Here is a 17,708-nt window from a genome sequence, read left to right on the forward strand (position 1 = left end):
GGGCAGCTTTACCAGGTAGCAAGAGCTACAGCCACAGTGCTTCTGGGCAAGTGTCTTTAGTAATGGGAAAAGTCAGTAAAGGGGTAACTTGGTATCTTGGAAACCCAGGGCTGCTTGGAAGGGGTTGGACCATCTTGGGCAGCCAAGAACATAGGCCATTTTTTACCAACTGTTCATTGTGATGTTGCTGTGTATAGGGTAGCCAGCCTTTGTTTTCATGATTTTCTAAGGAATCAGTTGTGGTGTGACACATGAAAGTCAGTAAGTATATAGAGATGATCAGGATATTTAGCAAGTCTAAGGTGCTCAGAAAGAGGAAAGTTTCCTCCAATATCCAGCTACATCATTTTGCACATGAGGAAACAATGTCACTGATAACCAGGGGCTTTACTAAGGCACCACTGCCCATGAGTGGCACAGCTGGGATGAGAAATCAGCTCCTCCCTCCCTATGGCAATATAAAATGGCTTAGTACTGAGGTGACCATCTATGGGATGCAGGAGTAAGTTTGGAGACCTCTGGCCTTTGTCTCAGGCACCAAAACATGTCTGGTTCATTACTTTCTAAATTACAGGTTTTGCATGAAGAAAATGCTTACTCTTAAGTTTTTGATTCACATTTATATTAATATTACTTTTGTGTATATGTGTGTGAGTGTGTGTATTCTGATTTTTCTGATTGTCTCTTAGAATCATGCTTATTTCTTGCTAATTTATCTGAATTGCCTTCCCTCTTTTACCAAGATGAATCATCTGGCAGGGTTACAGGTGTCTTCACCAAGTAGCTCTTTGTCTGTGTACACCCACTGTGGCTGTGAGCAGCTTGTCAGGATGTACATCCCACTCAGTGACAAAGAAGCACCTCAAGTGATAGCTTTCTGCTGCTTTCAGGGGTTAGGGATAAAAATAAGAGTTTTAATGTTAAAAAGCATACCAGGACAATATTGCTAGCAAAATTTCTTCTGTAAAATCCTCAAACAATTGGGCCCTATGCTGTGCCTTGGGTTTTGCCTGACTACAGAGAGCAGGTATTATGTAAATTTTATTAGAAAAAAATGTAATATTCTTGCTTTATCTTAAAGTTCCATTTAGGTGCAAATAAGTGAAGCTACTCTCTGTTCTGACATGAGCCCCCAAGAGAATTAACTAGATAATTCATCTCTGACTTTCAAAAGTACAACTAATGCACCTCATTAGAGCTTTTCTTTTAGGTAACTCCAGGAAAGAGGAAGCAGGGAGGAACTGAGTATCTTGATTAGGAGTGTGTGAGTCTCCAGAAACTCCCAGGGCACTTTAGGATAGATAGTTACATGGCATAAAATATGGGCTTCTGGGTGAGATCCTTGTGGTGCGCTGTCCCTTAAAGGATAAACAAGCAAAATCTTATTTTCTTGGAGTGGAAATCAATATAGTGGTGCTTTACCTATTTTGCAAATATTCCATCAGTCCGTTGCTTCTTGTTTCTATTAGCAAAATACTGGCTTAAAATAGTTTTCTGTTGAAAGTACTTAAGAATATTTAGGTAGTTCAGCATTAAGCTTGAGCACAGTGTCATCAGAAGTAAATTGGGGTGATGTCATTCCTTATTCACCCACTCAGTACTCTTGCCTGGAAAATCCCATGGACAGAGGAGACTGGTAGGCTGCAGTCCATGGGGTCGCTAAGAGTTGGACACGACTGAGCAACTTCACTTTCACTTTTCACTTTCAAGCATTGGAGAAGTCAATGGCAACCCACTCCAGTACTCTTGCCTGGAGAATCCCATGGGCGGAGGAGCCTGGTGGGCTGCAGTCCATGGGGTCGCTAAGAGTTGGACACGACTGAGCAACTTCACTTTCACTTTTCACTTTCATGCATTGGAGGAGGAAATGGCAACCCACTCCAGTGTTCTTGCCTGGAGAATCCCAGGGATAGGGGAGCCTGGTGGGCTGCCATCTATGGGGTCGCACGGATTCAGACATGATTGAAGCAACTTAGAAGAAGTAGCAGCAGCATTCCTTATTCAACATCATCATGCCAACAACATTGGACAAAATTGAATGCCTTTTGTATGATGATGGGGATGTGGTTTATAAAACATTCCAACCCCCAAGAGTCTTACGTTGTAACTGGGACCTAGTGAACTGCATATAACATCTATTTATTGAATTTGAAATGATAAGTTTTCTTCTCCATGTTGTTCAGTCGCTAAGTCATGTCTGACTCTGCAACCCCATGGGCTACAGCATCCCAGGCTCTCCTGTCCTTCATTATCTCCTGGAGTTTGCTCAAACTCATGTCCATTGAGTTGGTGATGCCATCCAACAGTCTCACCCTCTGTCATCCCCTTCTCCTCCTGCCCCCAATCCCTCCCAGCATCAGAGTCTTTTCCAATGAGTCAGCTCTTTGCATCAGGTGGCCTAAGTATCAGCTGGATGCTGAGCTCCAGCTTCAGCATCAGTCCTTCCAATAAATATTCAGGGTTGATTTCCTTTAGGATTGACTGCTTTGGTCTCCTTGCTGTCCAAGGGACTCTCAAGACATTTCTCCAGCACTACATTTATTTTTTTTTTCAGGTTGTCATACGTGAATTCCAAATTTTTTTAATTTATTTATTTTAATTGGAGGCTAATTACTTTACAGTATTGTAGTGAGTTCTGCCATACATTGACATGAATCAGTCATGGGTGTACATGTGTTCCCCATCCTGAACCTCCCTCCCACCTCCCTCCCCATCCCATCCCTCAGGGTCATCCCAGTGCACCAGCCCTGAGCACCCTGTCTCATGCATTGAACCTGGACTGGCAATCTATTTCACATACATGATTCAATGCTATTCTCTCAAATCATCCCACCCTCACCTTCTCCCACAGAGTCCAAAAGTCTGTTCTTTACATCTGTGTCTCTTTTGATGGCTCGCATATAGGGTCATCTTTACCATCTTTCTAAATTCCATATATATGTGTTAATATACTGTATTGATGTTTTTTCTTTCTGACTTACTTCACTCTGTATAATAGGCTCCAGTTTCATCCACCTGATTAGAACTGATTCAAATGCATTCTTTTTAATAGCTGAGTAATATTCCATTGTTTATATGTACCACAGCTTTCTTATCCATTCATCTGCCAATGGACATCTAGGTTGCTTCCATGTCCTTGCTATTGTAAACAGTCCAGCACTACATTTTGAAAGCATTGATTCTTTGGTGCTCAGCCTTCTTTATGGTCCATCTCTCACATTTGTACATGACTGCTGGAAAAACTATAGCTTTGACTATGTGCACCTTTGTCAGCAAAGTGATGTCTTTGCTTTGAACTATTATTTATAATAATAATATTGTATTTGAACACTTAATTGTTTCTTAGGAGAGACTTGTCAGTTCAGTTCAGTTTAACAAACTCAGATGATATATAAATATGGACCTGGCAATAATTGTCAAAATAAGAATACATATAGTATTGATCATATTTTCTGAAACAAAAATTTGGATATGTTGGTTTTCTGACACTATATATTTATGGGAACAGTGAGATAGAAATATTTTTTAATTGCTTAAATTTTCTTTAAAATTCTGTCTGGGAATTGCAAACATATGACTGTTGTGATGTATATAAAGACATCAGTAATATAGGCACCCACCCACCACTAACTAGTTAGTGAGTGAGTGAAGTTGCTCAGTCGTGTCTGACTCTTCTCGACCCTGTGGAATGTAGCCCACCAGGCTCCTCTGTCCATGGGATTCTTCAGGCAGGAATACTGGAGTGGGTTGCCATTTCCTTCTCCAGGGGATCTTCCCAACCCAGGGATCAAACCCAGGTCTCCCACATTGCAGGCAGACACTTTAACCTCTGAGCCACCAGGGAAGCCCACTAACTAGTTAAGGACTGAATAATTTGTTCGTTTTAGGATGGCCTTTGCTGAGCCCAAGCTCTTTCCTCTGGTGGCTATCTGGCTCTCTTGTTCCATGAATTCTCTCTGAAAGCTAGGAAGATGGGAGAAAGGGAGCAGAAGAGGAAAAAGAGATTTTGAATGCAAATTTTGATGTTAACTTATGAATTATATTTAGTGATGTCCAAGCATTTAAGTGTAGCCACTGACTACTGAAATTCTCCACCTGCATAACATTCTTAGCATTTTTGATTTCCTTCTGCTTGAGTTACACTCAGACAACTATTTATGGGCTACAAGGACATCATTTCTGTTGCTTTTTTTTTTTTTTAGATTTCTTACCACCTGAAGCATGCCTATAATGAAAATTACAGCTCACTTTTTCACATCATCCTATTCCACAGTAGAGTTTTCCTTTAAAGTGTTTTTGGAATTGAACTTTTTTTTAAAGGAAATAAATGTTGCTGATAGATGGAACAGGCAATAAAAGCATCATCTGAAAATTTATTAGTGTACCTTCACAGAGTTGTTCAATATGGAAGACAGTTGGCAGTATTGAGGAGTGTTTTGAGTGAAGAATAATGTGGAGTAGATATGAATTGATATGCCAATGGTCGTGGTTCATATTAGAGACATAAAGAAAATACTTTGTTCTCTTATCCATCATGCACATTTAATCTTGGGGATTTTACTGTGTGCTGAGTTCACTTTGTAAGTCAAATCCAGGGATGAAAAAGAAGAGTTTTATATGTTTTGCCTGACAGTACTAATGTTAAACTGTGAACAAATTGGATGTTCTTTTAAAACCCTGTGATTTATCTGACGTTATGTTTCCCCAGTAAAATTTAGTATGCTAGTCCTGAACAAAAGCTGCTAGCAATCCCTGGGAATGTTGTTATGGTGTTTGCCGAAGTGCTAGCTAAAGTGGCGATATATTCTGTGCACCCTCCCCACAACCAGACAACAAATGAGTAAGTAAATCAGAGGCTGAAGCCACCGGGGCTCAATGGGACAGCTGTCAGCTAGATGACTGGCCTCTACATTTTCATTTTTCTTATAGTAGGTAAATGTTTCTGTTTTGAAGTAATTGAATCATTATTAACTATGGAAATGGTTGTGGTTTGTTAAATCTACCGTGCTGATAGTCATCTGAGGCCAGATCCAACGTCTCTGATAAAATCACCTGCTCCCTAGATAAATGACCAGGGAACCTTGGAAAGACGTGGTCTCGCAGCATGGCCCACAGTTGGATAACGATCACAGATTCTCAGATAGAATTAGCAGTAGGGATAGATCTATAGGTACATGGGAAAGTCCAAAAGAAGTAACTGGGCCTGTAGAAAGAGCATGACATTTGAAATTGCACTGTAATTAAATTCTGGCTCTGCCACTAAATATTAACAGGACTCTGTAACCTATTGGCCTTCCCTAGCAGCTCAGATGGTAATGGATCTACCTACAGTGCAGGAGAACTGAGTTCAGTTCCTGAATTAGGAAGATCCCCTGGAGAGGGGCTTGGCAAGCCACTCCAGTATTCTTGCCTAGAGAGATAGAGGAGCCTTGGGGCTACAGTCCATGGGGTCACAAAGAGTTGAACACAACTGAGCGACTAACAGTTATACTTTTGCAACCTATTGGAACCTGTTTTCTTATCTATAAAGGGATCCCAGGCTGTTTGTGTTATGTCCCCATGGCAGTGAGTATGTTAAATGATATGCATGAGGTGATTTGGCTTAACTCTGAAGTGTTCTACAAACATTAGATGCTATTTATGTCTTTTGTGTTCTGGAAAGGGCTTAATGTTTTATGCTGATACCACCCAAGTCTCTTCCTTATGTGATCAGTCTTAAATTATGTATTTTTATATTTTTACTATGAATTAGTAGGCAGATATTTAACACATGGCTGGATATCCAAAATGAAAAACATGTTCCAGCTTCCTTGACTGACTGTCTTTCCAGAGTTAGATAGTTATCTCTTCATATCCCCATGGTTTCATTTTGCCATCTTCAAGTTAGAACACTGTGTGTATTTGAGGTGGGTCTTTTCCCTTCCCTTCCTCTTCCTCTCTTCACTCTCTTCCTCCCTTCTTCCTTCCTTCCTTTTCATGGTAGGAGCTAAGGACAATCTCCTTTAGAAAAATAATGAATGACCTGGAATACAGTATAACTATTATTACCACATATGCAGAGTTTCTGTATATTGGCTTTGTGTTGACCATCAGAATTAAAAATAATAAAAATAGAGAGATGGGTGATTTCAAAAAAAAAATACTTGCAACCATAAGATACTTGAAATCATTCCTCCTCTAAGCAAAGACTCTTTTCACATACAGGACTCATGTTGGGCATGATTTCCTGTGAGTGTTACAAGTATCTTTCACTAAATTCTCCCTTAATATTGCTTACCAGGTCTTTCCTTTCTTACAGACAGAGAATGAAACATGCTAAATGCAAAAAAAGAAAAAAATGCAAAGATTATATTAGGTGATGTCTATCCTAGGGCCCAAGAGAAGTATACAGAAAAAAAAAAAAAAGTGTGGGGGAGGTTTTTACCCAAGGAAGACAGACACACACTCTGGAAAGAAGCAAACAGATTTTATTACCTAGACAGATCTAACCTTAATGGCATTCTGTATTAACATTCCTGAACTTCAGTAGTATTTAAATACTTATTCTTCTAAATTGAGTTTTTACAGATGATCAAAATCGTACACATTTAAAGCTAGGAGGGACCTTTGAGACAGTCTATTTCTGTATATTCTATTCACAGATGAGGAAATTAAGGGACAGAGAAGTTATGTGACTTGACTAAAATCACACAGCTGGTTAGCGGCAGAGTTAGGACTGGAATGTAAATTTTTTATTTCTATTTGTTCTAAAACTAAAATGGGTCTCTTCCCACTCTGGATTAGAATAGATCACAGTGAGATGGAATTTGATGGCCCTCAAGAAACAGAGGAGGCTGACGCTCCCTTTATCCTGTCAAATGGAATACCAAGTTTTGTCCACATGTGGCATACACTGCCTTTCCCCTTTGCCCAAATTTTTGATCTTTAATGATCCTCGCAGTCCTGGGCTCAGACCTAATGTCACTCCCCCAGTTGATGGGCTGGAAGGCAGCAGTGCCACCATGTTAAGGCCAAGCTTGTACACCAGGCAATTCTGCAACATTCTTATAATTATTCTGTTTATTCTGTAGAATAATTGTAAGAATTAAATCAAATGGACAACCTCAAAAGCTCATCTAAAGTAAAAATGATTTATCTTATATATTGAAGCATCTTTGTCCAGAGGCTCTTAAATTTGGACGTAGATTAGTATTACCTGAGGTGCTTTCTAAAATTACAGATCCCTGGCCTCACTCCTAGATATTGTAATCCACTGGGGCCAAAGTTGGCCAAGGTATCTGCATTTTAAAGAAGCCACACTTTGCTCCCCACACCCATTGATCAATGACTGACTGATGCCAGCCAACAACAGTGACCTAAGGAAATTTTAGTATTTGTCATTCTTGGAGTAACTGCATATTAAAGAATCAAAATCATAAGATAATTACAGACTATGAGGTCTCATTTTGTGAAATTGTCACTTTAATCATCCAAACTCCTGTTTTGACTATTGCAGTAGCATCTTATTTTCCCCACGTCTATGTTAACCTCACTCCAATCCATCCTCCACACTTGACCAGGGATCTATTTTAGAAAACAGATCCTGTCTTGTCAACTTCCCCCACCCTGTATCATGTGTGTGCATGTGCACACACACACACACGTGCATGAAAACAGTCCATGGCTTCTTATTGCCCTTGGAGTAAAGGCAACGTTCCTTGGCCTGTGGCATGGTCTCATTAGTCCACTGAGCTTCACTTTCCTCCCCAGTTACACATACCTCCTTTCAGACTTTTTAAAAATTTCTCTCTCCCTCCCCAACCTCATGGGCATTTCCTGGTTAACTGCCATGGTGGTAAACATGAGCATTGGCTTTCCTAACCTCTCTGGCATCCCTCTAGTAATGATTTTTCAGAGCTCCTGGAATCTCTTCTTCCCAGCACACATCGCAGTGTTATTTTATATTTGCTGGTGACATTTTGATTACTGTCTCCTTCTACAAGACTCTAAGCTTCATGAACACAGGCTCCACATGTGTTTTTATTCACCTTTCTACCTCTGGCATCTTCCACAGTGCCTGGCATACAAAAGCTACTCAGTACATATGTATTGGATGGATGGATTAATTAATTAGTTATAAAGTAAGATGACTTCATGAATGCCTGAATCCCATTGTGCTGGGCTAGGGGAAGCTGGTGACCAAAAGATGAATAGGACATAATTTGGAAGCAGGGTCTTATGATCACTTTCCTCAATGATGTTTTTGGATAGTAGCTGGCCATCCGTAAGGGGCTGTCCTGCCTGCTCTTTGAACTAACGGAGCCCCCCGGACTGTCATCTGTCTGAGCTGAGCTGGTGCACCTGAGAGCTTTGTGTTGATCAGTATTATTTTACATAGGTCTGATGATGCTGACTACGTGAGAACAAAAGATAAGGGCTGCCCCACAGGTGAATCATTGCCCTGGTAACCGCTTAAAGAAACTTATAGCTCCGAGGATTGCTTTATGTACCTTCAAGCCAGAGTTTGATTTAAACCCTTGGATACTAACTGAACTTCTAAATCTTTAACTTCCTGCATACCCGCTGGTATTTGTTGAGAGCAACAAGCTTATGGTCTCAACCATATATGAAATATGTGGGGAGTGAAAGTGTTTTGTGGTGGCCTCACTTTTATAGAATTCACTGCTGATTAAAGTCCATAAAGGACTGAAACATGAAAACAGGTCACCTCTGGAATCAACTTATTCTCTTCACAGTTTGCCATTCTCAGGAGTGGACTTGGCTCATTTGTATTGTTTTCCTGTTAGAGGTTTATATGAAGAATATATTTTATTTAAAATATGTTTCTGACCTCTGTCCTGCTCTCTTTTTACCAGGTAAATCACAGGAGATTAATTATTAATAGAAAAGAGACTAATATTTCTGGTTGAAATGGGTTATTTATGTGTGTATAGAATTCATGTACTTAATTTTTTAAAATATGGTCATGCTTTTTAAGCATAGTATAAATCCAAGAGCTGTCCTGTCTGAAATTGACAGTAGTCATCTGTCAGTGGGGTTTAGCCGTCCAACTCTCCCACAACTCCCCCTTCTCCTTGTTTCTCTCCACCTATTTTCCTCTTTTGCTCATCTGTTTACTTAATATGTCCTTTCCATTTGTCTTCCTCCTCAATATTACATTACACTCCAACACTCTCATTGGTATGTGCTTAAAGAGACAAGAGTAAAGAAAAGGATAGGATGGATAACTCTATAGCGCTTACTGGATTGATTTTAGGGCATTTTATTAATAGAATTGAAACACAATAAAATGTGTGTTTAAGCCTGAGAAATGTACAAATGTGGCTTTCTTTCCTGGTGGGGCCATATAAAGCAGTCACAAATCTCCTCTCTGCTTGTAGAGGACATTGACGACGCTCTGCCCATACCCCAAAGTCATCCAGAGTGCTCCCGAGATCTCTAGCTATCAGTGTGTGTGTTGAAGAGCGCTTTTATGTGAGAAGTATTTTTAAAAACCTTACTGCCTGTGGCAGCCTGGAGACTGACACCCCAGGAGCCGCCCCCAATTACTGATTCTTTGGAGGTTGGTGCATGAATGTCCCAACTCCCTTGCAGTTGGTAAAGAGTCTGCCTATAATGCAGGAGGCCTGGGTTTGATTCCTAGGTTGAGAAGATCCCCTGGAGAAGGAAATGGCAACCCACTCTAGTATTATTGCCTGGAGAATCCCATGGACAGAGGAGTCCGGCAGGTGACTGTCTCTGGGGTCACAAGAGTCAGACGTGACTGAGCACACACACACATACACCCTTAGCCCTAGGGTGGGATGATTCTGAGCTCTGTGTTTTGTTCCATTTCCCTGAGTTTCCATGGATTTAACTTCAGTTGGTTAGTAATATGCCCCCAGTGGCTCCCTTGCTTAAGTCACTTCCAAACTGATGTTTTTTGCATGTCTCAAATGGACTACGTGCATTTTAATCCTTGTTCTTTAAGAACTCAGGCTAGACACTAACTAAGGACTTAGCAGTACTAACTGGGAGATTACGCTGTGACATGATATTTTGCAGGGAACTACATTAAAAAAAAAACATTGACTTTTCCTTCAAAGCCCTTCGAAATGCTCTGCCTTCTCTGCTTGGGAGATCTCTTCCTATCTTCATACCACATTTGCTAGCATCTCTTTAGTTCCACCTGTTCTCTTTATTTCTTCAAACAACTCAATTTTCTGCATCTTGAAATCAAGGTTTCCACTTGTCTCTTCAATGCTCTTTGGCTGTAGTTCTTTATATTTCCTTTCCTTCCCTGCCACTCTTTCAAATAAGCATCTGAGAAAATTGCTGCTATTTTCTCTTTTCACTTTTTGCATAACCACTGACAATTTGGTTACCATCATCGCACTTGAGTCAAATAGCTCTCAAGTTCCCACTAACAGCCTTCTTATTACAAAACGTAGAGGTCCTTTTTGTGTCCTCTTGTCATTCTTGTCATTTCTGTTACCATTGAGCATATTAATAACTTTTCCTCCCTGAAAGTTGTGTCTTGAATAATTGAATTCTTAGAACCTTTATATTGCAAGGGACATTTAGTCCATCCATTTCATTTTGTATCTGGGGGTAAGTGAGGAATTGAAAAGATTGAATGTTTTGCCCGGCAAGGGGCACAATTGTAAAACCAGGATTTTAAATCCAGGGCGTCTGGCCTACCATCCAGTATGAGAACTGGTTTTGGTGAGTTCCCATCCAATACTTTCAGAGCATTCCTAATTTTTATTCTTTCTTGTAGAAAACCCTCCCAGCTGGTCTCCTGGCTCCTTCCTTCCACAGCCCATTGTCCATTGTAGCAGTTAAGATGCCATTTCTAAAATGTAAACCAGAACTTATCACTCCCCTACTTAGCCTCCAGTTCCTCTTTACTGCACTTAAAATAGAACCAAACCCCCTTTCCATGCCTTGAAAGACTGCCATGTTCTCTCTAATCTCATTCTGTGCTGTTCTTTACTCTTAAGAGTTCCTGTGCTCCATCACATAGACTCTCCCTCAACTGGTCAGCAAGACAAGCTTAGCCCTGCCACTGGGTACTTGCTTTGCTGTTTCTTCTACCTGAAGTGTTTCTCTCCCAGACCATTGTCCAGCTGCTTGCTTCCCATCATTTGGTCTCAGCTTAAATGACCACCTCCTCAGACATGCCTTACACTGATGACACCGTATCTCATATTGTCCCTAAACATACCACTGGCTGCAGTTATAGAGCTTACTGATTTGACTTGGAGTTGATTGTGTTTCCCACACGTAGGATACAAATTCATAGAGTATAGAAACTTTGTCTTGTTTGCCATACCTCTAGTACTAGACTATCAAATGTCCAATACTTTGTGTTTAAGAAACATTTATAGGATAAATAAATGAATTAATGAATGATATCTGAATTTTTCTTTCTCATTTCCAGTAACCCTTTTCTTTTACTCTCCAGTTCTATTACCTGCCTCTCAGTTTTTCTTGCAAGATAATCAAACCGGTTTCCTCATGAACCAATAAGGACAAAATGCATTCCTGACTGGGGGCCTTTGTTCCAATGTTCTCTTTAACCAGAACTCCCATCCTATGCCTCTCTACCTATTCAAGTGGTATCACTCCACCAAAGCATAAGTCATTTCCATTTCCACAAAATCACTCCTCCCAGTCATCATTGATCACCCTTTCTTCAATTATGTAAAGTGACCCTTGAATTTTATGTAACCTAAATACTCATATATAATCTATACTATCCTGAATTGTGTCCAGTTTGTTCATATAATAATATTTAGGCACTGTGCCTAGACACTTTAATGTGAGTGTATGCATACATATAGCCAGTCCTCATTATTTTTGGACTTTCTGAATTCACTTACTACCGAAAATTTATTTGCAACCCCAAAATGAAAGCCTGCTGTGCTTTCATGGTTATTCATGGACATTTGCAGAGGGGTGAAAGCTTTAAGTTATTCAATACCTGTATTATCCCAGCTTAGGTCAACCAAAGCAATGTCCTGCCTTCTTTTTTCAGCTCTCCCACTGGAAATGTGTCCTTTAACACTCTGTTTAGTGCCACTTTTTTATATTTTTTTGTGAGTGGTCTCACTGTTGAAAATAGTCCCCAAACATGGTGTGAACTGCTATCTAATTTTCCGAAGTGCAAGAAGGCTGTGATGTGCCTCCTGGAGAAAATGGCTATTAGATAAGCTTTGTTTGAGCATGAGTTATAGTGCCTTTTGTGGTTAGTTCAGTGCAAATTAATCAACAATATATATTAAACAAGATGTCTTTAAATAGAAACACTCATAAAACAAGATTACGTATTGATTAGTGATGAAACTGTTGCAACCAAAGGCTTCCAGAAACCTAACCCTATATCTCCCCTAGGAGCAATGATTCAGTATTTGTTAATTCAGTGAACACAACTATCATGAATAATGAGAATTGACTGTAGATGTGTGCATGTTATGTGTGAGGCTGTTAACCTCATTTAAGCATTTAGGAGACAAAGACACCAAGAATTATTGAAATTAAGTAGTTTGCCCAATATTATTTGCAAAGCTGATAAATGGTAGATGTGGGATCTGGCTGCCATATCCCAAAGTCTTTTGGCTTTCAGTTTATACCAATGACTTTTCTTTGTTTGTTTTAATTAGATAGAATAATTCTATTTAATTAAGTAGAATCCTAATTACTTCTGTGCATATACACACACATAGAAATAGTGGTAGATGATATATTTTTTTAAAGCTTGCTTTGTAATCCCAATTTAGCATTTAAGTATAGTGCTCTCAAATCTTAAAAGAGAAATAGAAGGACCTCTTTATTTCTTTTTTTTTTTTTACTTTACAATATTGTATTTATAAATTGAGTTGTAACTGCAGATTTCAAGTCATCATGGAAATAAAGGTCTGATGAGTGAACAAACCTTAAAGAATCAAAGCTATAAAAATACAGTCCTGGATGTTTGTCTTGGCTTGGGGATCTGCACTTTAAACTTGTTGAGCTTGTATCTGAACCGAACTAACTCCAGCTACAAAAGTGGACACACCTGTACATTGTATGTGGATACACCCAGGCCGGATTTTATAAAGAGCTATCACCTGCTTAGTCAATTGCACATTTATATAAAGAAATGGAAATTATATCTTGAAATATGTTAGGAAACAGATTAACATGGGTTAAGTTTCTATATAGTCTCCAATGTTTTATGTATTTATACATGCAAGTATACTTATACATGTGTACATACACATCGAATTTTTTCCTTCATATTTTATTTTCAAAAAAGAAGTTAAATAATTTCAGAACATGCAAAACACTTTTATGGACACAGTTAAAAAACCTGTTTGTTTGTTTTTTTTCCTGCTTATGCTGTTCTTTTCCCAGTGGGTTTTTTAAGAATCCTATCTCTTAATACTTTTATATTTGCAAATGATATCAGTCTAGTGCTGAATATAAAGAAACCTCTCACCACTGAAATCCAGTTTAGCCCACATGGTTGGCAACCAGCTGTATCAATACAAAGATTTCTACAGCATTCTGGTTAGAGTTAAAAAGCGTGATGGAATGATGACACCAGATTCTGTAGCACAGTGTCTTGATGTATGTATAAAAGTGGATGAGATATCTTTTTTTCATATGATATGCTCTTGACATTTATTTTTACCTTGAAAGCAAGAGCCAGTCATGAGGCTGAAATTAATACTTCCCAACTTCCAAAAAGCTGCAAGTGACAGGGTTGAGTAAGGAGCCACCAACAAACAGGGAGGCCAGGCAAGATAACATTTTATGTCTGCCTCAAGGCTATACTACAGATCCCGAAGTAGTTTCTAGAAAGGGGGCTCTATATAGGGCCCTTAAGAGCCATGTCATTATTGAGCAGAAGGAACTAAGTGGTTTCAGCATAGAATTCTGAGATCTTTACCATTTAGATATTTTGTCATATTTTCTTTTACCTTATACTGGTTGCACGTCCAGTGACTTTGATGATCTTCTTTTGCGGAACTAAGCTATTCACAGGTATCAAGACTGACTGACTTTCCCGCAGTTTAGAGCAGAGCTGACTTTCACGGTGCAGATCTGAGTGAATTAACCACATGACTTCACCTACAACTTTGTGGGCTCAGTCACTTCTCCAGCAGGGCAGAGGACATGTGCATTCAGTGGTGGTAACCCAATGACTTGACCTGCCAAAATTCATTAAAGTTATCTCTTGTGTTTATAGTATTAAGCACCACTAATACAAGCACCACTCAGAATTTGTTTAGCAAAATTTTCTCTACCTCAGCCCTGGAAAGAAAGCAAAAAGAGTGGGAAGGTTCCAGACTTTTCAGCCTTAAACTCTTTCTTATTTTTCAGTGAAGATTACTAAAAACAACAATTCTTTCTTGCTTCAGGAAAAACTGTCAGAAGAAGAGCGAAAACACAAGGCGGCTTTGGAAGGCCGTCACATGGCGCTAGATGAGGACTCAAGGAGTGAAGGGAGCAGTGCAGATGAGGGGAAAGGCAAGACCAAATGGCTGTTAGAAAGATTGAAAGCTCTAGAGGTAAGAAATGGAACCATTTTCTACACGTTTAAAGAAAAATAACCGCATTCTACTTCTTTTATTGGCACTGCTTTTGAGAAAGGATAAATCTCCCTTTCTTAGTTCTCCCAGACTAATAGGATCTAGTAGCTGCCATTGAGATGCCTTTGTCAATGATGAGTATAACGTTAACATTTGTTTCACTGAATGAGTCCTAACCTAGTAACTATGACTGTCTTGCCTTGAAAAGAGTACATAAGACAAGAATTCATCTTAAATTCTGTATGGCCCTCAAACTAGATCAGTTTCCCTAAAATTGCAAGTTCCTTGAAGGAAGGCTGAGTGATATTCTTGCTTTATTTTCCCAATACCTAATGATTGAATAAATGAATGAATAAACAAACTATTGAATACTGTGTAAGGACAATTATAAGAAAAATAATGTTAAGCAGTAGAGCTATTTCTTCAAAAAACAGAAAAAGCTTATGCTGAAGTTCAACATATAAAACATAAATAAATAGAGGTGAAGTTGCACTAAGGGTACTTTAAGGAGGGTTTTTGACTGCTGTAGTCCTTCAAAACAGTTCCACACCTCTGGTCTGTTACTTAGTGGCATTTGACATCATTTCAGCTATTAATTCCTGAATGTTTATAGCAGCCCTCAAAGAGCATTTTAGTTATTAGTTCACATGCTGAAAGATCCAGCAAAGATGCCTTGTTCTGTGAGTTGACTTACCTCCTTTCAATAAATGTTTTGTTTGCATATAATACTGGAACGTAATTATTTTTAAGCAAGGACTATGGTAAGGCCACCTCTTCTTAAACTAGGCACAATGGGGCCTCAGCCAATATCTAAAAATGTAGCTCCAGTGTTCTTGCCTGGAGAATTCTATGGACAGAGAAGCCTGGTGGGTTACAGTCCATGGGGTCGCAAAGAGTTGGACACGGCTGAGCAACTTTCACTCTCACCACAGGGTCTACAGAATCCTGAAACTTCCTGCGGTAATATAAAGAAACATGACCTTGGAAGATCTTCTTTTCTTTTACTGACTTCTGCAGTTCTGTCCCTAATCCTAACTTACCGTGTTGTCTCTAGATGCATGCCATTTTTACTTTAATTTCCTCAGCAATAGTAAAGTGAAAGGAATAAGATTATGGACTTTGGAGACAGATTCCCACAGATTGGTTTGAATTTCAGTTTTATTATTTTCTAGTTTTGAATCCTTGGGCAAATCAATTAGACTCTATGCCTCTGTTGCCTCAACTGCAAAACTGGGGAAAATAGTAACTTACCTTACAGGGAAGTAATGAGGGCTGAGTGAGTTAATATTTGTACAACAGTGCCTGGCCTGTGGTCTTTTCTATCCTCCTACTCCAAGGCCCCTACCTTTCCTTACATGATTTTTCTCCTCTTTATCTAAGTACAATCATTAATACAAGAACTATGAATGAAAAACTTCAGCTGTTCCACGCCAGAGTAACTGAAGGTTTAGTGTGTGAGGTCACATATGGGGCAGAAGAGAGGTCAACTTAGGGACCCTCTGGCAGTTCCTTTTGAGCAAAGGGCCAATATTCACCTGTTTCCCGAAAGGTTCTCATTTGTCATTTTCAAGATAATCACTGTGAAAGGTAGAAAGGCCTTCTCAAGGGAAACTGAGGCTGTTATCTGAGAGTTTTGAGAACTCAGATTTGTCTTGATGTTGAATTAACTGGATTTAATTGTAGAAATGAATTGATATTACAATTTACCTAGAACCACATACTTAAATTGTTAGTCTTATTGATGATCACAGTCAGAATTGCTTTTAGTTCATCTAATTGTCATTGAGACAACTTTTGAAGGATATTTTATTTAATCAAGCTAAGAGGTTTCTAAAAAATATCTTTGGCAGCAAATGTTTTTTAAACCCTCACTGAGTAAGAGAGAACAGTTTTTTGTTTTCTTTTTTCTTTCACAGAGATCTTTACACTTCAGGCAACAACTCTTGCCTCCAGGATCAGTTGGATGCAATAGATGATATCTCTAAGTGCCATTAAGCCCTGCAATTTTAATTAAAAAAATATTTTATTTCCTAAATTAATGTTCTCTAGTCACAATGTCATGACTTGTTTCCTAAAATTCTTTACTGAATAGTAAAGAACTCTCTCCTTGCTCCTAATAGTAGTCACTATTGTCTACCTAAACCGATAATAAAAAGAAATCATATCACATACACAAACACACACACACAGTTATACATCCTCTGATTGTTTCAAGAATTTTGTGTTACTTTATTTTTTAAGATTTAGTATTTGTGTTCTCTGTATAGAACCCTTTGCATAAGTTAACAATTACTGTGAGACGATAAAAGACTGATTTTGATAGACTGTAATCAGAGCTGCTCACAGACCCCCACATAGATTTCTACACTTTAACAAAATGCTCTTTTGGAAGATTGCCGGTGAATTAACCATAATGCTTCAAAATTACTTTGGTGAATTTTGATGTCGTGCAGCAAGATTTTAGAAAGACAAAAATATTTTCTTTTCCATCAGTGTATTTTTGAAACAATCATATTTTTGTACCTTAATCTCTTGGCCCCTGGTGTGGTAGGAAGCAGAGAGTTATGATTGTCAGAGTGATGGAAAGATGATTTCATTCATTTCTGCTCTACAAATAGGTGCAGAAAAGAAGAGACACAAACTTGACTTCTAATATTATGTTCTTGATGAATATCACAATATTATTCAAAGCCAGCCTGAACTGATTCAGGGATAGACTGAGAGTTTGGAAATAACAGATACAAACTATTATATACAGAATGGATAAACAACAAGGTTCAACTGTATAGCACAGAGAACTATATTCAGTTCCCTGTGATAGACCAAGTGGAAAAGAATATGAAAGAGAATGCATATATATGTATAACTGAATCACTTTGCTGTATAGAAATTAACACAACATTGTAAATCAACTGTACTTGAATAAAATGAATCTTTTAATGAACAGCCTAGATTATAGTCGAGTCATCCCAGACTTTGAGAATTAAGTATATGTTGTCCAAGCACCAGATCCCCCAGCCTGAAGAAAGTCTAGTGCTCCCACGCCTACTGAGTCATTCTCTCTTGTGGTCATTCCAGGGGCTGTGTTTCTATACCATTCAACTGTCAATCCCTCTTCTTTCAGAATCAATCTCAGGTGAAACAGAACCC

General features: G+C 38.9%; 1 protein-coding gene across 6 annotated transcripts in view; it reads left to right on the top strand.

Annotated features, from left to right (window-relative positions):
- NCKAP5 (NCK associated protein 5) overlaps nt 1-17,708 on the top strand; it is a 1,219,674-nt gene that overhangs the window by 865,405 nt on the left and 336,561 nt on the right. For all 6 annotated transcript variants that reach the window (XM_027562077.1, XM_027562091.1, XM_027562069.1 and 3 more), the window contains one exon: nt 14,388-14,537. In XM_027562077.1, coding sequence (XP_027417878.1) covers nt 14,388-14,537 — 150 coding nt within the window. The remainder of the gene's footprint in view (nt 1-14,387; nt 14,538-17,708) is intronic.

The sequence above is a fragment of the Bos indicus x Bos taurus genome, chromosome 2, assembly GCF_003369695.1.
Source record: "Bos indicus x Bos taurus breed Angus x Brahman F1 hybrid chromosome 2, Bos_hybrid_MaternalHap_v2.0, whole genome shotgun sequence".
Taxonomy (NCBI): Eukaryota; Metazoa; Chordata; class Mammalia; order Artiodactyla; family Bovidae; genus Bos; species Bos indicus x Bos taurus.